The sequence below is a fragment of the Notamacropus eugenii genome, chromosome 1, assembly GCF_028372415.1.
Source record: "Notamacropus eugenii isolate mMacEug1 chromosome 1, mMacEug1.pri_v2, whole genome shotgun sequence".
NCBI lineage: Eukaryota > Metazoa > Chordata > Mammalia > Diprotodontia > Macropodidae > Notamacropus > Notamacropus eugenii.
Genome location: NC_092872.1, coordinates 661,180,371 through 661,201,427, shown reverse-complemented (window position 1 = coordinate 661,201,427; position 21,057 = coordinate 661,180,371). Strand labels below are relative to the sequence as shown.

Sequence of the window (21,057 nt, the reverse complement as noted above, 5' to 3'; positions counted from 1 at the left end):
GTCCCAGATTGTGTATAAGAATGTCTACCATTCAACTTTTAGGAACTGTGTCCAACTACCCTTCATCTAACATTGTCCTCGTATAGTAAATAAACAGCTTCAGTGCTTAAGTCTACCAGTTAGTATAATAATACATTTCTTTATCACTTGAATGTTTATCAGATGCTTTCCTTGTAACATCCCTATGATGTGGTCGATGCATTATTATCCCCACTTAGTAATATATGAAGAACCTGGAGCCCAGAGAGGCTAATGAATTTGTTTTGAGTCAACAGCACAATAGAGTCAGATTTTGAATCTCAGTCTCTTGACTTCATATCTAGCGTTCTTTCTGATTTAGAACTAGAAGAACTTTCGAGGGCATTGAATCCAGATCCTTCCTCCTTTTAGATGTAAGGAAACAAGAGTGTGAGTCCCAGTTAGCTGATCTGTAAAAGAATAATGTTAACTGTTAACCACTTAATGATATTGGCTACCTACTTCAGAGGGTTGTTGTGAGGATTGAGTAATATATGTAAAATAAGTGTTTACCTGCTGTATAAATGTGGACTGTGATGCTGCTGCAGAGCTGTTCCCCATAAGGGGATGGTAGTGGGATCTTTAGCCAGTGCTTCTGTTTCATGTTGCTGACTGTCAGGGTTGTCATGGGATTAAATAACAAAATTGTTTCCTCATTTTATGGTTCTGGAACTTGGTGTATGTTGATTTTTTTAGAATTTCCTTTTTATTACTATGAACTTTACAAAGTTCAGCAAACATGAATAATTTCTCATATATCAGTGTACCATTAATCCAGTTATTCTTTGGGAACCTGAAGGAGGTGTAATAATTTTTTTAAATGCAGTGCCCAGAGAGTAATATGAAATTTATATTATAAGAATGCCTTTGCTCAATATCCAGCTTCTATTTTGAGAAATCAGTGGTGTGGATAATCCTTCTGCTTGCCTAAATTTGCGCCTTATTTTTGTATTGCTGTGTGATTCTGAAAGCTATCTACTCACCTCATTGTTCTTTGTTAGTCTATCCAAGGCACTACTGTAAATGTGGTTTGTGCCCAAGACAAAGGCAGTCATCTTTCATCTTTCTCATCCCTAATCGGTCATCTTGTCATTTCTTCAGTGTGTTTTTGTTTGTTCTTCTTTGCCTTTTCCAGTTTCACTGTGAAGAAAGAATATTGGCAAATGTAACTATGTAATTGTAGAAAACCTAAAACCAAAGAGTATTGCCAGTTATGTCAGGTCAGAGTTGAGTTTAAATAGTACCGGTGTACAGGAAAGAAAACAGCTGCTTTATCCACATTTAGAGGAGCTGAGGCAGAGCATAAAGCTGTATGCAGTTTTGAGGGGGTGGAATGTCCTAATAATATGAGCTCTTAAAATACAGAAGTAGAAGAGCCAATATGGTATTTTCTTCATATAGCAAGTACGCATTGTTTCTTGGAATAAAAAAAGTAACTTTAAAGTTACTGCTTCATTAATTCATAAATACTTGAACAGTATGCAGAATAGGAGAAAAAATAATCCTTGTTAAAAACCATGTAATATAGGATAATGCCAATAAATTGCTGCAGAATCTCAGAATTTGAAAAGCCCTTAGAACTAACTCATCCTCCAGCCTGATTCCTTCTCATCTTGTGGATCCCCTGTGTAACATTCCTGATAAAGTATCTGTTTCTATATTTCTGATGTGGATTCATTATCTTATTTTATTGTTTATTCCATTTTCAACGGTTCTAATTGTTAGAAAGTTCTTCTTTGTGTTAAACTAAAAGCTATCTCATACTTCAGTACTCCCTGATTTTGTTTCTGCCCTCTGAAACCCAACAAAATAAGCTTTAATCTTTTTTGTAGGAGACAGTACTTCACCTGCCCTGTAGTGGAGACTCAGGATGACCTGGATTTGACCCTGGTGTGACCCCTGTTGCTTGTTTCTCAGATCTTTCCTTTCTTTAGCTGGAACATCAGAAATAATAATAATACATTTACTACATAAGGGGTGTTCTGATGAAATTTTTTTGCAAATTCTAAAGATGCACTGTATAACTTTAAGCTAGTAGGGTAATTAGCTCCTCCTTGAGTCTTTTCTGGGCATTAACCCCAGTACTTAAAAAATTTTTGTATATGAGTTTCTAGATCTGGTCACCATCCTAGTCATTCTCTTGTACACATGCTCCAATTAGTCCATGTTTCTTCTACAGTGTAACTCCATAAATTTGCTTTTTTTATTTTATTATTTTTTGGTTCCGCATATTTTTAGCAGGTACTTTTAAATGTAGTCTCTCTAGGGCTAAGGAGGGCTGTCACTTCACTTGTCTTGGATATACTTCTGATAATGTAATCTAAAGTTTCAGTGACCTTTTGGGCTGCAGGGTCACATTGTTGGTTCATATTGAGCTTAACTCAAATTGCTAAGTTTATCTCATGTGCATTGCAGTCAAAGTATTTCTCCCCTGCCTTTTGAGACCTCTACTGATTAATCTTTCAATAATCCAGGTCTATAATGTTGGTGTCATTATTGACTCTTCTTTCTAGGTCACCCTGTGTTATCTAATTAATTGCCAAATCTTACAATTTCTTTCCATACAGCAAGTTTTACATCTATCCTTTTCTTTGCTCTTGGGCAGCCGCCACTCTAGTTCAGTCCCTTATCACTTTTCCCCTTGCCTGATAGCCTTCTAATTGTACTTCCTGCCTCATCTCTTTTTCATTCTCTCTCTCTCTCTAGCTCATCCTCCATGTACCTGCCAAAGTGGTTTTTCTAAAGCAAAAGAGGTCTGTCCATCAGATATAACCCTCTTCCTACCTATCCAGTCTTACTTTCTACTGCCCTCCACACATTCTACTTCTGCCAGACTGTCCTATGTACTGTTCCTCCCACAAGACTCTTAGCTCTCATTTTCCGGCCATTGTGCTGGTTTTTCTTGTGCCTGGAACACTTTCCCTTCAACCCTTTGGACTCTTAGAATCCTTTGCTTCCTTTAAGATTCAGCTTCAGCAGCCCCCTTCTTCAGGAGACCTTTTTTGGTTCCTTCGGCAAGTACTGCCATACTCTCCAGGGTTTAGCTACTTTGTGTTTGTGTGTTTCCGTCTCTAACTCTGTAACATCTTTATATCTAGTCCTTTCTGTGCTCACACAGCTTCTACCTTAATTCAGACCCTCATTACCTCTCTCCCAAAATACTGCAGCAGCCACTTAATTGGTCTGCCTGCCTCAGGTTTCTCCCCACTTCATTCCATCCTTCAGACTGATGTCAAAGTGATTTTCCTCATGCAGTTATCCAAGCTGCCATTGTCCTACTCGATGAACTCCAGTGGTGGCATCCTGTTGTCCTTAGAATTGGTTTTAGCTTTAAAAGCTTCTTTGCATCCTTTCTCTAACCTTATCTTTCCAGCATCTTTGAACATTACTACTCCTCCTGCACTCTGCATTCCAGCTAACTAGCCTTTCTTACTTTGTGTAATTGATATTTACAACTTTTGATGCATTCTCTTTTTTTAAAATTAAACATCATCCTGCAAGGTAATATCAGTTTTGAAAATCACACCTTCTCACTATCCCCTGCCCTACTGGCCCCTCAATCCCTCCCTCCCTCTGAATAGAGAGAGTGGAAGGTGGACAGCTGAGAATTCCTGCTAAGAATGGTGCCCCATTTACAAAGGGCACCCAGGGCAGCCATCTCCTCGTTTCCCATCTGACTGTATTCTTCTGGACTCCAACCACTCCCTTCCCAGCCTTTTGTTGTTGTCTTCTCACGTTGGGTTGTGAACTCTCTGAGGGGAGGGGCTGTCTTTTGCCTTTTTATTCTCAGGGCTTAGCACAGTGTCTTGCATGTAGTAGTTGCTTAATACATATTTATTGACTGACTGGCATTCATATACCATGACTTGTTCATTCATCCCCCAACTGATGAGCTCCCTTTCAATTTCCAGTTCTTTCCCACTGCAGAAAGGGCTGCTTGCTTTGATTCTTTCTGTATATCTTTAGGTAGAGTTTGTTTTGCTTAGATCTTCTCCCTACCTTGATCTGTCCTCCCTCTTATTCTTACGTTTTCTTTCTCTCCTTTCCCTCCTTTGTCCCTGTTGGGTGAAATGTACTTCTGTATCCGTGTGTGTGTGTGTGTGTGTCCCTCCTTTGACTAGTTCACATGGGAGTGAGGCTCAAGTGTTAATCACTCCCTCCATCCCTTCCTTATTTGGCTTTAATGCTCCTGGGACTTTTCATTGGGGGAAGTGGGGTGGTTTTTTCCAGGAGATGATGACCACTGATTTATTTCTGTTTCTACTTGGTGTGAGAGATCTAGGCAATTTTCTTTTATAATTTTTTGAAATATGATGCCTGGGCTCTTTTGGTCATGACTTTTCAGCTAATACAGTAATTTTAAAATGATCTCTTGAGCTATTTTGCAGATCAGTTCTTTGTGTCAGGTACATTATATTTTCTTCTATTTTTTTAGTCTTTTGACTTTATTTTAATATTCCTTTTTTGTCTCACAAAGTGATTATCTTCTAATTGTTCTCCCTGCGTAAAGTCTCTCTCTGCTTGAATCCTCCACATTGATCAACTATTGAGGTAATACTTCTAAGGCCAGGTGTGTTCATGTTGCCCTAGTCCTTTATGCCTTGGTCCCTTCCTACTTTTCCAGTCTTCTTAGATTGTACTTCTCTCTGTGTAGTGGGCAAACCAGTGACTCTTGTATTGCTGTTTCTTGTGCAGGACAGATAGTCTGTCTCCTTTCATTGTCTCTTCCCCATGGCTCGAACTCTCTTCCTTTTCAGACCTGCTTCCTGGCTTCCTTCAAGTTTCAGCTCGAGTCCTTCTTTCTGCAAGAAGCTTCTCCTAATCCCTCTTTATGCTATTCCCTCTGAGATGATTCCCCAATTTATCCCATATTTATCTTGCACATAGTTGTTCACTTGTTGTTTCTCCCAGTAGACTGAGCTCCTTCAGAGCAGGGACTGTTTTTTGCTTTCTTTGTATCCTTGTTGCTTAGTACAATGCCTGACACATAGTGGGTGATTATTCAATGCTTTCTGACTTGAATTTGCTTATTTTCAACTTCCATAGTCTTTCTCCTTAAGGTTCTCTTCAGGTAAAGACTTCCCTGATTTCTCTGTCAAAATATTTTCCCCTTTTCTGGATTTCTGTTTTGCTTATGATCCCTATAACTCTGTTCCTTGATGTCATACTTTTATCTCTGTTTGTTTAACTATTATTACTTTTCCCCCAACTCTCTTTGCCCCAGTGGAAGCAAGTTTCTTGCATGCAGGGAGCATATAATTTTTAAACTCTGTTTTTCCATTGATTAGTACAATATCTTAGTAAATTTTTGTTGAGTGGGAATTATATGTCAAGGTAATCTTTCTTCTTTTTTTCACATAGACTGCCTAAAATTAGCTTCTCCTTATTGCTTGTTCACTATTTTCATTCTGTTTCCCTATTACTCTTCTTTCTTTCTTGTCTCATTTTCCTTTCTCATGTATTTCTCTTTACTAGGCACTAAGAAATGAAGACAAAACCTAAATAGTTTCTGACCTCTGAGAGCTACATTCTTTGGCTTGGTGGGGAATTAGAATATATTCATAGACAATTAATGCAAAATTATTTTAGGAGGTTGGATAGATTGCGGAATAGCAGGATCTGGAAAGGCTCAGTACTTGAGTGGAGGTGGGCACGGTTATGGAACTAGTTATATTTAGCATGTCTGACCCTTCAGGTCTCTTTGTACCTTTTTTGGAGGGTTTTTTCCCCCCACATAAAACTGATTTTTTGAGTGTCATTCTTTCTTTGAGAATTTATTTTTTTGTACAGAGAAAGTGATAATTAGATTTCTTGCATTTTTTAATTTTTATTTATTCTGAGTGGACTTGTTTTTCTGCCTTAGATTTTTACTCATAAAAAAAAAGTACAGATCAACATTTTTCATTGCAAAATTATGGTATAGAAATAAAAATTAGGCCAGTGGAATTGCTTAACATAAAGAAAGGCAGAATTAAATTCAGTAAACATTTATTAAGCACCTACTGTATGGGCTAGGTGCTGTGTTAATTAATAAACTAATGACCAGCCTTGCATCTTCCTTATGACCTGTCCTTTTTGTCTCTGAATTTATATTTTGTCAGTGTTGGCCCAGAGGGCAGACAATCCTTCTGCTGCTATTACAGTGTAATGATTAATGTAATTATTAAGAGATAATTTAAGATTTTTCACAATTCTCTGATTTTCATTTCCAGTAAATTGGCTGCCTTCAATGATGAGTACCTCAAGATTCGAGATGAGTATGAGGAAGCCCAGGATGCCATTGTTAAAGAAATTGTCAACATTTCTTCCGGTAAATATCACCAGACAGCACCTGCAATTGTTTGGATATAACACAATTTTCTTTAGCAAGAGAAATTTCAGTTTTATGCACAAGAAGAACTTTCTATAACTGAATTACACAGTGACTATTTAGTTTGTGTTATGTATTGGTAAGAAGAAAACAAAGTTTTTAGAAAAACCTACAATTAGATTGGAGAGAAATTTTAGATAAAATTGACCTTTAGGCAGCTTCCTTTTCAGTAGATTACTCAGTTGCAATTGAAGATATTTGTGGGAGAAAATGTAAAACAGGTGGGGGAAAAGTCGATACAGGGATTTTTATCTGTCCACATTACATTCTATACAAAAAACTTTTTAATGATAATCTGTACACACATTAAGGCCATAATTATTGTGAGAACAATGCATAAGAAAGGCTATGTGTTTACATGCTCTCTTCTAGAAATTAGGAGAAAAGCAAGACCATCCTTAAGCACCTTGGGTGAAGTCCCTGTCTTAAATATAGATAAGACTTTGGACAAATGTTCCACAGCTTGAGGGCACAGGTAGGTTGGTGATCTGTACATTGGAGGATTGTCCACATTGATGATACCACTTCCCTAGTGGAATAAGAATCTTGAAGCCACCACCACAACACAAGCAGTGCTGGAGGGTGTTTAAAGTTGTGATTTTTGGATTTGGTGCTAGTCCCAGCTAAGACAGCGGAGTAGCCCTGGGGAGGTGGCATGACCTCCAGACCTTCCTTTGTCATGTCTTAAACTGGAAGGTAAGACTGCAACACCTGCATAGTCTGTCTCGAGGTCATGAGAAGGAAAGTGCTTAGAAAGCCCTATAGACAGGAATGGTCTTGAGAGCCACACCTTTAGTTTATATAAGCAAACTCTAGTTCTTTTTAATGTTATGAAGGTAATATAGAGCTGAAGTTTATGTGTCATTTACATAAAAGGGAAACTGTTTTCAGCCATGTGTGCTATTCTACAGGAGTTTTGAGCTGAAGATTTGAAGATTCTCTGAAGGTTAAATTCCAAGTTATGGTTACTTTGTAATTAAGAAAAAAGTTGCATTGGTTGGGGCCTGTCATTTACATTTGAGTTTTACGTTAAATGGCAGAATTATACACACTATCCCTGCCTGTCCCATCCAGCCTTAAGAATTTAGCTTTTATCGAATATTCTAAAAATGTAAGTAGGGACTTTTTGAATAAATCAGTAATGAAAGGAAGGAAGAGGGACAACATACTAATTGTTAATTCTGTTTGAAATTATTTATGGCTGTGAGAATGACTTGATTTGAAAAGATACATTTTAAGTGTTATTTAATAAACATTTAATTTATTACACATTAAGTTTCTAACAGGATTATTTTCTGAATTTTGCTTTTTCTGTATTAAGCCTATAATGGGTAGCAGATAGCATTTAGTCAGGGTCTTTTTAGAGAAAGTTAAATGAACAGATTTTTATTGAGTGTTGGCTTTGGATATTCTTGTTTATTTTCAATTTTGTAGTTTTATTATGTTAACTGGATATGCTTTCTTTTTTCTTCAATTTTTAATTGATATCTTTGGTTTTTACATCTTTACTTTGAAATAACCTCTCTCTTCCATCTGAGTACTGCCCTTTCTGTTGCTGTGTATAATGTTCTCCTGGCTCTGCTGTCTTCCCTCAGCATCAGTTCATATAAGTTTTTCCAGGATTTTCTGAAATCTTCCTATTTGTCATTTCTTTTATTTTTTTTAACATATTAATTTTATTTGTTTTCAGTGTTTTATAATCACTACCATATAACCTAGATTATTTTCTTCCCCTCCCTCCTAACTCCCTCCCCGAGACAGCATATAATTTTATATAGGTTCTATACATACATTCCTATTAAATACATTTCCACTATGGTCATGTCGTGTAGAATTAAAATGAATGGGAGAAATCATATAACAAACCAAAACATAATGCAAAAGAAAATGATCTCCTATGTTCTGCGATTGAATTCCAAAGTTCTTTCTCTGGGTATGGAAGGCATTTTGCCTTAAAAGACCATTGGGAATTTTTTAAGTCCTTGCATTGCAATGAAGTTCCAAGTCTACCAGAAAAAACTCACCTACTGTAGTTGTTGCTGTGTAAAGTTCTCCTGGTTCTGCTCCTTTCACTCAGCATCAGATCATACAAGTCTTTCCAGGCCTCTCTAAAGTCTTCTTGTTCATCATTTCTTATAGCACAATAGTATTCCATTACATTCATATACCATACTTTATTCAGCCATTCCCCAATTGATGGGCATCCCCTTGATTTCCAGTTCTTGGCCACCACAAAAAGAGCTGCTATAAATATTTTTGTACGTGTGGGTCCTTTTCCCATTTTTATAATCTCTTGGGGATACAGCCCTAGAAGCTGTATTGCTGGGTCAAAGGGCATGTACATTTTTGTAGCCCTTTGGGCATAGTTCCAAATTGCTCTCCAGAATGGTTGGATCAGCTCACAGCTCCACCAACAATCAGTGTTTCAACTCTCCCACATCTTCTCCAACATATATCATTTTTCTCTTTTGTCATGTTAGCCAGTCTGGTAGGTGTGATGTGGTACCTCAGAGTTGTTTTGATTTGCATCTCTCTAATCAATAGTGATTTAGAACATTTTTTCATATGACTGTAGATAGCTTTAATTTCTTGCTCTGAAAACTGCTTGTTCATATCCTTTGACCATTTATCAATTGGGGAATGATTTGTATTCTTGTACAATTGACTCTCTTCTCAGTTTTAGAAATGAGTCCTTTATCACAGACAGTAGTTGTAAAAATTCTTTACCAGTTTTCTGCTTCCCTCCTAATCTTGGTTGCATTGACTTTGTGCAAAAACTTTACAATTTAATGTAATCAAAGTTATCCATTTTGCATTTCATAATGTTCTCTCCCTCTTGGTTGGTCATAAATTCCTCCATTCTCTATAAATCTGACAAACTATTCCTTACTTCCCTAATTTGTTTAGAGTATCAGCCTTTATCATGTACCCATTTGAACTTTTTATTCTTGTGTACAGTGTCAGACATTGGTCTGTGCCCAGTTTCTGCCACACTGTTTTCCAGTTTTCCCATTAGTTTTTGTCACACGGTGAGTTCTTACTCCAGAAGCTGAGGTCCTTGGGTTTATCAAACAGTTGTAGATTGCTATAGTCGTTGACTGCTGTGTCTTGTGTACCTAACCTATTCCACTGATCCACCCCTGTAGTTCTTAGACAGTACCGAGTGAAAAGTGTTTTATAATTGTGTTCATATAGTCCCTGGGTTTTTGGCAAGTAGACTCCCAGATATTTTATAGTGTCTACAGTAACTTTAAATGGGATTTCTCTTTCTACTCTTGCTGTTGGGCTTTGTTAGTAATATATAGAAATGCAGAGGATTTATGTGGGTTTATTTTGTATCCTGCAACTTTGCTAAAGTTGTTTATTATTTCAAGTAGTTTTTTACTTGCTTCTCTAGGATTCTGAGTGCTAAGCTTTCTAAAATAGATTAGAAAAAAATAGTTCAATAACACCTAACACAACAACCAAGCCTATTTGTTTATGTAGCATTTTACACATCTACAAAAAAGAGAGGGAAATACATGTTTTGTTATCTCTTTGAGGTCAGGTTTGCTTCTTATAATTATGTAATACTGAGTTTATGTCTTTTTTGTTGTTCTTTCCTTGTACATTACTATAGTCACTGGTGTATGTTGTTTTCCTGAACTTCTCAGAATCCTTCATATTTTATTTTATGGTCCAATACTATTCCACTATGCCATTATTCAGTCAGTTTATTTATTCATTTTTAAAACACTAAAATATACTTAAGACCTCTTAGAATAATGGTTCCTGTGCCCTACTATTTAGAGGTGGCTGAACTTGGAGTCAGAAAGACCTGACTTCAGGTCCTTTCATTGCAGTACCACCACCTGGCTGTCTAAGAGCAAATCATCTGGCCTCTTATTTCCTCAAAAAACTTCATTTTCTTCATTTGTAAAATGAAGAGGCTTTGACTCTTTGGACTTTGATGCCTTTTCTAGCTCTTTGAGGTCCCTCCTCTTTTGTCTTCTCCCCCTTCCCTCCTCCTCCCTCATTTTTCTCTCCCCTCCCACCTTCTACCTTCTTTCTTCCATCTCCTAGTGCTTTCCTTCCCATCTTGCTGCCTTCAGTTTTATTCCTTACAGACAGAGCCCAGGGGTCATAACACCTGTAAAGTCTTTCCTTATTCCTCTACCTCAATGTGGTTTTTCTCTCTTTAGATTTTCCTAGAGATTGGACCCTTATGGCCCAATACACTTTATCTTAGATTATTATAACTCATCTTTGTGCATTTCTCTGACAACAATACCAGGAGGTAATAGTGTTTTTCAGTTTTTTATCTCCAGCATATTTATTGTAGTGAATGTTTCTTGAGTAAATCAGGAGTGCTCACATTGATGAGATACTATATCCAGGCATGTATGTAACAGTAATCACCAAAAATTTTTTAATGTTTTGAAATTTGTACAGTAGCAAATGTTCTGAGAGAGAGAAAGAATGAGATCTTTGAAAATCTTTTCCTCTAAGTGGGCAATAGGTAAGTTTAGTTTTTCATTTCAAATTGGTTCTTAGGCTTTTTTAACCCAGATAAAGTTCCATTATAGTAAATAGGAGAATTGATTAGTTTATCCTTTATTTAGAAAATGTATATAAATTTAGAAACGTAAATTGAACTCAGATTGGGACAATTATATTTGTTTATTTGCTTTGCTCTTGTGTTCTATATTTAAATATTTTTTTGGGGGGGCTGTTGTTTGTTTTTTGTTATACAGGCTATGTAGAACCAATGCAGACCCTGAATGATGTATTAGCTCAACTAGATGCAGTTGTCAGTTTTGCTCATGTATCAAATGGTGCACCTGTTCCATATGTACGTCCAGTCATTTTGGAAAAAGGACAAGGAAAAATCATTTTGAAGGGTTCCAGACATGCTTGTGTTGAAGTTCAAGATGAAGTTGCATTTATTCCCAATGACATTTACTTTGAGAAAAATAAGCAGATGTTCCACATTATTACTGGTAAAAAGTTGGATTGCTTTTCATTTTTTTTAAATAAAAAGTATTAATTTAAAACATTCCTTTGGAAAATTAAATATTAAGAAAATTATAGTTCTTCACATTTAAACAAATGCGTATTGTTCATTTTTGTCTTGAAATACTATTTTAAAAATTTGTAAGGAAATATTTTGTATTCCTGTGGAATTCTTGTTTTTAAGGTGTTGAGATATTTAAAAATTCTATGCCTTTGATCTCAAAACATTTTTATGAACTAGTTTGATTTCCCAAAGTGTTAGCTCTCCTTTCCAAGTTTATATCGTAGTGAATGATAAGCATGCTGTCAAATCACTGATAAAAGGGTTGAGTAGGATCTGGAACACAAGAGTTGTGGTACTCTGGAGACCTTTCCCCAAACTGCATTACTCTTTATGGTTACTCTTTGGGATCAGTGATTAAACAGTTCTACGTTCATATAGACCATACCTCTGCACAAGAGGAATGGGAGAGTTTTTGTCAAATCTGTTATGAAATTCAGCTCTGTCTTCAGTGTTTCCTTGATCTGTCATTTTAATTAAGAAATGCAACAAGCAAGCTTCTTAATGATAGATTCTAGTAAATAAAGGCAATCTCATTGGAAATTGAGGTGCCATTTCTTCATCTCCAGTCCTGGGATATCTCTCCTAGTCTTTTATTACTTTTCAAAGAAAAATGCCTGATTTCTAGCAATCAGTTTTGTGCTTATTCATTATTGTTGCATTCAGGTCTGTAGGTTTTCTTTACATTTTAAAAATGTTAGGCAAATTTGTATGACTTTCTAGACTAGCTAAATTATAGAGCACTCTCTCTAGTGAGACATCATTCTTTAACTCTTTCAGATGATGACGCTTTGCCCTGAGCAGAGAACTTGGAATTGGTTAGCTTTTAGTTGTACGTCTAGAATTCCAGTTAGGCTGGCTTCCGTGTATCATCCTTTTTTAAGAATTCTTAATATGTTCTGCATATTATTAGCACCAGGACATAAGCACTGTTTTTCACTTTTAAATTTCATTTTATTTTCAGGGCCCAATATGGGAGGTAAATCCACATACATTCGTCAGACTGGAGTAATAGTTCTGATGGCTCAGATTGGCTGTTTTGTACCATGTGACTCTGCAGAAGTGTCCATTGTGGATTGTATCTTGGCTCGAGTTGGAGCAGGTGATTGTCAGCTGAAAGGTGTATCTACATTCATGGCAGAAATGCTGGAGACAGCTTCTATTCTCAGGTAAAGAGATTCTGGTTCTGATTTTCAAGTTTTTCTTTTAAGATGCAAATATTGTGAATATAAAGGACACAAAGTTTAGCCCTCTCTCCTGGATCCCTCTGTTCAGAGCATTCACCCCAAGTACTACACTTGGTTCCTGTTCACCTGTTCCTAAGGCCTATCAAATCCCTATGCCCGTAGTTCAACTCACCAGAGTTTGAGGGTTTCCTCAAGGAAGTCCAGATACTAGATTGCTGTTACTCATGGAAAGGTAAAACAAATGCAGCTTGAAATAGATTTGTGTTCTGTCCCTGACTTCCCTACGTCTACATATATGGCGGACCGTGAGGTACTCTTCCTGCCATGCCCCTTCTCTCAGTTAAGAAGAAAGGGTTATTTCCCCATAAATATACTCAACCCCATCCATTTTAAAAGTCTCTTGGAAGGTACAGCTTCAAATAGCTGTCAGAATTTATTTTATCCAGTAACTCTGAATCTTTTATATGTTTTTAAGAATCTGTTCTCCTATCTTTATTATTGTGAAGGCATACTAGTTATCAAAATACGTTTAGTGGTTTGTGGTGAGTGTCAGCCTTTCTCTTACTGGCTTTCAGTGACATGCCAGTTACTGTTTCGCTGTGCATTTTCTCACTGCTGTGTTTTAATCTCTATCTTGTGTCTACCTGGAGTGCCCTCCAGCTATCCAGGAGGATATCTAGCTATCCAGATTCCACCTATTTCTTAAGATGAGCTTAAATCTTATCACTTGTAGGAGGATTTTGTCTTTTGTTTTTAACAATCCTAACTTCCAATTGAATCTCTTTTCTCTGAGCTGCTTTCACAGTTATTTTCTGTACCTTTCATTTGGCAGTGAACTGCATGCTGTGTTGACACTTCTGTTGTGTTAACTCTTTTCACTTTCTATGTGTATGTCATGTCTCCCCAACTAGATGGTAAGTTTCTTGTGGGCAGACATCATAATGCTTCTTTGCATCCCCTACTGTGCGTTTTACCTAGAAGTATTTTACCTAAAAGTACTAGCCTTAATCAAACTACATTAACTTAAAATATTAAATTCTATATTTATATTAACTTAATGTAAAGGACTTAATATAATTTTATTTTTTAGGTGTGCAACCAAGGATTCCCTGATAATCATCGATGAGTTGGGAAGAGGGACTTCTACCTATGATGGATTTGGGTTAGCATGGGCTATTTCGGAGTATATTGCCACTAAGATAGGTGCCTTCTGCATGTTTGCTACTCATTTTCATGAATTGACAGCATTGGCTGACCAGTTGCCAACAGTGAATAATCTACATGTTTCAGCATTAACTACGGATGAGACATTAACTATGCTATATCAAGTGAAGAAAGGTGAGATTGTACTAATGTCAGTGGCAAAGCTCTTGTATGTCTTGTGTGACCAGGGGAAATGACTACCTGTGAGCTCATCAGTAACTGTCTTGTCCTCTCAAGAAAATGTAAAGTTGAATTGTTTTGGAGTAGTCAGTCAGTAAACATTTACTAAGTGCTTACTGTATACCAGCTAGTGTGGGCATATAATAAGCACTAAAACTGCTTATTGAATTTAAGTGAATTTCAAGTTTTCATTTGAATTACATATTGAATAACCAGTTATTATTGTACCATCAAATTCAGAGGTTGAGAGCTGCTCTTCTGTAGTAAAGTATTTAGATTCATCCATGATTTTTGTTTCCATGATACTTTAGCATTCTTTGATTCATTTAAAGCTGCAGAGTGGTAAAGAAATGTCTGAAATTATGTTGCGCCTAAAATGAATAACTTCTCCTTTGCATGTTTTTCCTTAAAACTGTCATCTCTGATGTAGATATTACCTAATAAGATCACCAAAATCATTGATGAAGTTAATACACCAGGTTATACTTTAAAGCTATTCAACTGTCATCAGAGTAACTACTTTTGCAAGCTGTGCCATCAGATAGCCGTCTTTATGCTTCCTGATTGGTCATTTACAAACCAATAAGGGAGATAGGTCATCACCATTTTCCCCATTATTCATGTGACTCATGCTTCAAATCTTTATGAGTGACTGTGCTTGATATTGTTGACATAATTGCATGTATTTTTAGTTGGAATTTGTTCAATTTGAGTATGAAGTGGGTAGTATGGTCTGTTAGGAATTTAAATCAAATTACATTGTATCCGAGCAGCGCAAAAGTATTAGTTCAGAATTCCAGAAAGCAGCCTTTCTAAAATAAGACTTGGTGAAATTGTCAAGTGATGATTCCAGTCACTTTTATATTGTAGTACTTCAAAGAAACAGAGAACTCATTGATACAGGTATTTCTTCCATCATTTCAGATTGAAACCCATCCATTCCTTGTTATGCTATGTGATCTTTGTTCTTCCATAAGTTACCCAAAGGAGATCCACTCGGTGTGCTAGAAGCTTTCCTTTAGGCTTATTTCACTGTTGTCCCTCTCTTTCACTACATGACTCACCCATTTCCCTTTCGATTCTGTTATTTCCTGGATGATGTTCTTTACATCATTCTTGTGCATGTCATGCTTAAAAATTTATTGCAGCCTACTTGCACCCTCCACGCATATATCTCCATTGCTGTTTGGATCACTCACTACTTTGATTACTTGGAGTTTGGGGTGTTTAATGATTTTCAGTTACACAGAATCTCTTGGAGAGAACAGTGATGTTAAAAAAATGTTAGTTTTTTGGGGAGGGAATGCATCTTGAGGTCATTGAAAAAATACTGTGCGGTTTTCTCAAATGCAGTTTGGCCTCCTCTCATTTTTTGTTATGGGTTCTTTGTCTGTCTGTAGCTCTTATCCTAGGTATAGGGTATTTAGACTGATGAAAAAGACCTGTAATATCATAGGCATTTTTCCTCCATTTGGTTTTTCCTTTGTAGTTTGTTGGGCCTATTTTCTTTTGATTAATCATGGATCTCATTGAGAAAACCCTATAATGTTCTGTCTGGAGCTTCATGCTGTCATCAGCACAGTGTCATCTGCGGCGTTCATCAACAAAAAAATCCCTCTTCCCGTTTCAGTCCCATTCAAGTCATTCTCCATGACAGTGCTGAACCTTTGGGAAGCATGTTTCCCTATTTTATACCTTGTGACTGTATTAAAAAGGTCATTGAAGAAAGTTATCACTGCCCCTTCATTTATTAAGAAGTCTCATATAGTTTACTTAATGGATTCCTTGTTAGAAGAGAAATTTTAAGTTTTAGAGAACTCTATTTTGTCCTGTTGAGTAAAATACTTTTTATATTTTTGGAAAACAAGCATGGGTCTTAAATAATCTATATCTTTACATTGAAAATGATAATTTTTAATATCCTGTGGCCTATTATTGGAAGTAGAATGGGGTTGCACAATTGTGAGAGGCATTTTAAAATCACTCTTTTTTTTCCTGTTTATATTGACCAGTGATTTAATCAACAAACCATTAATCTATTGTGATGAACTATGTATTGTACTGGGTTGTCCTTTCTGTCAGTGAGATGTACTGTACCCTAAGACAATTTGGCAGAAGAAACCAAGTTTTACACTCCATTGCATAGCTTCCTAGGTCACTTTTGTGCCATCATGAAGCATCAGAATAGGGCATAGTAGAAGGTTCAGTATCATATCCAAAAGAAAAAGGCATTTGATTTTGAATAAGCATATTAGGTGTCATTTAGTAATGATGATGATCGTTGTGTTAGTCCTTTGTTTTCAAAGAAGACCGTGACATCAGAGAAATGATGACATGACTTGGACTTGACTTTGTTTTGAGTGAGGGAGGGCTGTGCAGGTCACCAGCCTCACTTCTCTTCCATCTGGATCGAGTGACCAGATATTCATCAGGTTGACTGAAGATGGCCCACAAGGCAAGGAAGACCTTGCCCTTTTTAGGGTAGGCCTTTTTACCTACTCACTTGGAGGGAGGTAAAGCCTATTAAGTGAATAGACCTCTTTAAGAGGTAGTCAGGGAATGGCTCTTTTAATGAGCCAAAGAAAAAAATCAAACTGGGAGGGAAAGAGAAACTGTTACTACTGATAATCTCTCTAAAAGCAGCCATCAAGTGGAGCTTGGGCAGGGACTTATTGTTGTCCAACCTATGGGCTTCAGAGTGCACTGGGTTTAAGGTTTGGGGAACAACAAGGAAGGGAGAGAGGGAGGAAGGAAGGAAATCAAGCCAGTAAACCCCAAAGGAAGGGGAGAAGGAGACTGAAGGGATAGGATGAGCTGGGTCCCCACTCAGACAGCTGGGTCTACTCACAGGTTGTGTTCATCCTTTGTTTTTGAAGACCATGACATCAGAGAAATGATCACATGACTTGCACTTAACTTTGATTTGAGTGAGGAGGGCTGTTCAAGATCACTAGCCTCACTTTCTCTTCCTCAATGATGGTGATAATGATGAGGGCAAGAAGCTTGCATTCTCAAAACTAATCAATCATCTAATTTAGCTTCCCAGACTTCAAAGTTATGTACTTAATTTTTCTATGTATTAGAATTAGAGGATAAAGTAGTATTTGAAAGTAGATCATACGATCATAGATTAGAATTTGGAGGAGACTTGAAGGCTGTCGGTTCCAACCTTGTCTCTGCTCGTGTGGTATCTCTCACTCCCCCCCGCCCCTCCCCACACACACATAGATGAGGAAAGTGATACGAGAAGGTTAAGTGACAGATGCCTATTGTGACATAGTGATTTTCTTGGTGCCATTTAACCCAGGTCTTCCCGCCTCAAGTCCTCACCATGCTGTGCTCTCTCCCTCAGATAAGTGATAATGGACCAGTAATTTATTCAACTCAGTATATCAGTTATCTCCTCATTGACATGAAGATGCTACAACTAAGTCTTTGTTAAATGAAGTTGGATTAATCCAAGCCAGCTCTTTTCTCTGTTTACTTAGTGTAATTGCAGTGCTCAAGATTTAATATTTTTGGTGGTGTTTCTTAATAGTTTTCAGGGCTGATATGAATGTCAAATCATACTCACCTGTGCCTTCTAGTGGAGGTTTAATTAAAAGCTCATTTTTATTTTGGTCAGGATCATTTGCCAAACATTTTTTAACGTATAGATTTTTTAATGATACATGGAGATGGATTAATTCCAGTTCTGTAAGCTGCTATTTTACCCCTTTGATTTCTTGCAGGTGTCTGTGATCAGAGTTTTGGGATTCATGTTGCGGAGCTTGCTAATTTTCCTAAGCATGTAATAGAGAATGCCAAACAAAAAGCTCTGGAATTAGAGGAATTCCAGCATTTTGGAAAACCTCAACAATCTGATGAAACAGAACCAGCAGCCAAGAGATGCTACCAAGAAAAAGAGGTTTGTCAGTTTGTAGATGTGGTTATTTAAGCTGATAAGATTAACTGCATAATGAAATTCATCACAGTCACCATATTTCCACCTACCCCAGAATGCATGATTATTTCCATCATGAAGTCTTGCAGCGAATAATGATTAGCTTCTATAGAATCTGCTATATATATATAACAATTGATCAGGTATTTATTAAGCACTTAACTACGTGCTTGGCAGTGTGCTAAGAACTGAAAACATAAAAACAAGCATAAAAGACGACTAGTCTCTACCTTCAGGCAGCTCCTATTCTAATGGAGGAGATGGAAAAGTGGCCTGGGGAAATGAGAGTGTGCACGTTTGGGCAAGGCTGCTCATGAGAAAGTGTGTAAGTCCAGAGAGTGAAGTGAGCAGTGCTTGGAGGCCCTCAGAAAAGGGCAGTCCTAATGTTCTTGATATTATCTGTGTGTGTGTGTGTGTGTGTGTGTGTGTGTGTGTGTGTGTGTGTGTATGCATGCATACATACATACATACATACATACACATATTTGTGTATATGCATACACACATTTAGAAGAGAAAAAAACCAGAAATGGAGAAACATGGTACATTTTTGCAGTGATCTAAGTATGAGTTAGATAAATGGTAGGAAACAAATGTTACAAATCAATTAAGCTGTCATTAAGTACCTTTTGTGTGCTATTGTAAGAATGAAAGAAAGAATGAAATAGCCTATTACATTCTATTGAGGGAATCATCATGTACATAGAAAAGTACCTATGAAATCTGTACAAAGTCATGGGTAAGTGATGTGGGAAGGGGGTTGGACCACCAGTGGTAGCCATGCAGATGCTAGAGCCTGACCTCTGCCCAGGGCACTGGTGAAGGTGCTTAAAGAAGATTAAATCAGGGTGCTTTCCCAAAAGGCATTGATTATTTCTAGGTGAGGAAACAAAACTGCCCTAAGGAATAGTACCGTAAACATTATGATTTCACCCATTGGTATATTTTCTTTACCAGCATAGTAGAGAGGCTTGCAAAAATATTCACCTTTTGATGATAATAAGCCTTTTTGAACTTAGGCAGAGTGATTTTCTGACACATGATCTGTTGCCAGGCCAATACTTGAAACTGTACTGGTATAATGGACCCTATTGAACTGTACCTTATTAATATGCCCTTAGAGAATCCAGGGGTTATCTGTATTCCCCATTGAGAGACGTACTAGTATATCTCCATTGGAGGAGCCAATAAATGTACTAATTTAGTACAGATAATAACTTAGAAAAGAAAGTGATGACAGCATCATTTTTCATGGAGAAGAAGTTGGTCTTGAGCTTGACCTTAAAGGATGGGAAGAATTTGGATAGACACAAAGGAGTATGGCAGGAGTTTTCCAGGATCCATGAATGGAAAAACACGTGTACGCACACACATACACACTCACACTCACACTCTCACTCTCTCTTTCCTCACTCTCCTCCTTTTCTCTGAAAAGAAGGTTACAGTGGAGTTATCAGGTAGTTTTCAAGTTTTTTGTTCTTAGGAGTCCTTTCTACTCTTAAAAATTATCAAAGACTCTCTAAAAGCTGTTGCTTATCTGGATTGTATCTATCATTATCTACCATATTAGAAATTAAAATGCTTTGATATTATTATAAAAATATTTTTGACATAATAAATCCCCTGAAAGATCCTCAGGGATTCTTAGCATCCCCAGACCACACTTTGAGAACCATTGCATCATCTTTTAGAGTAAATTAATAATGAAACTAAATGGAAGGCTCCCAGTGTTTTCAGCTAAATTAAAAAACATAATTTTGTGATATCCTTTTGTTTGGTACAATTTTAGTTTTTGCCCACTGAGTTTTATTTTTACATGTTCAAACATTAATAGGTGATGTTTATAGAGTTATCACTTTAAAATTAAAATTCCAGCCATTGTATTCAGATTTATGACTTTATGTCTATAGATAGGAACATGATACACGTCAGAATTCTTTTATATTAGAATGAGAGAAAGATAAGAGATAGAGGTAGTTGATGTTTCTTTTCTGTTACTTGTTCCCTTGCTCCTCAGATTCTGTGCAACAGTAATAGTTTGTTCCTTTGTGAAGGAAGGCATTTTTTATTTTCTTCAGTAATTACTAGGGCTCTATACCTCCTATGGATGAAGAAATGGAAATAACCTCTTTCTCCTTGAATTAGGGACTGTAGATTTAACTGGTGAAGTGATTTGTGCCTTAACTAGTAGATGACGTATTTGGGATTCTAGGTTCTCTGACTCTCAACCAGTTCTGCTCTCACTACAGTTCTTTGCCTGGAACTACTAAGTGTGTAGTCTTTAGGCCACAAATTGATTATAACTTCTTCTGACATGTGCCTCTAACTTGGAGATACTGCAGGGCTTTGATGACTGTGCTGGTCACCAGCATGCATTTTCTCTAAAAACTTAGTAGAGTGCGTGGTATTACATTTTAACAAAACACAGCTTATGAATTTGGAAAAGATATTCTAAAGTCTAATTGTGTGTTGTTGTTTTTTTTCCAGCAAGGTGAAAAAATAATTCAGGAATTTCTGGCCAAGGTAAAGGAATTACCCTTTGGAAAAATGTCTGAGGAAGGCATCAGAACCAAATTAAAACAACTAAAGGCTGAAGTGATATCGCAAAATAACAGTTTTGTGAATGAAATAATTTCACGGTTAAAAGTTACTCCATGAAAAATTCCACAGTGAAATGAACAAGTTTTGTAGATTTTTTTTTTAATTGTAGAAAGTCCACCCTGTCTATGTTAATGCTTTTGTAAGGTTTTATACTTTTCTCTTGGTGTTTAGAAATGGATGCACACTGGTTACTGAATAAAGCTTTAGTACCATGTTTCTTTAAATTATTTGTGTAGACGCCTATTTTGAAAAATCAGAGTTTTATAGAGGAATTGATTTAGAACTGGAAGGTAATTCATAGTCCAACCTCCTCTTTACAAAGAAGGGTGGATTAGTGAGCGTACAGAACACTGAATTATCCAAATACAGGAAATACTACCCCCTGCCTGCTCCTTGTGAGCAAGAAACATAGCACAGAGTACTGTTAGCCAGGGGCCAGAGTGGGACAGTTAGCCCTCAAGGAAAAACATTCTAAATGCATTTCAGACAATCAGGAAAATGA

At 36.9% G+C, this 21,057-nt stretch overlaps 1 protein-coding gene across 2 annotated transcripts in view; it reads left to right on the top strand.

Annotated features, from left to right (window-relative positions):
• Window positions 1–20,779, top strand: part of MSH2 (mutS homolog 2) — a 71,727-nt gene extending 50,948 nt beyond the window's left edge. For both annotated transcript variants that reach the window (XM_072635653.1, XM_072635655.1), the window contains 6 exons: window positions 6,231–6,328; window positions 11,122–11,367; window positions 12,406–12,610; window positions 13,719–13,966; window positions 17,743–17,918; window positions 20,442–20,779. In XM_072635653.1, the coding sequence (XP_072491754.1) occupies window positions 6,231–6,328; window positions 11,122–11,367; window positions 12,406–12,610; window positions 13,719–13,966; window positions 17,743–17,918; window positions 20,442–20,612 (1,144 nt within the window). In that variant the 3' untranslated portion in view covers window positions 20,613–20,779. The remainder of the gene's footprint in view (window positions 1–6,230; window positions 6,329–11,121; window positions 11,368–12,405; window positions 12,611–13,718; window positions 13,967–17,742; window positions 17,919–20,441) is intronic.
• The last annotated feature ends 278 nt before the right edge of the window (window positions 20,780–21,057 follow it).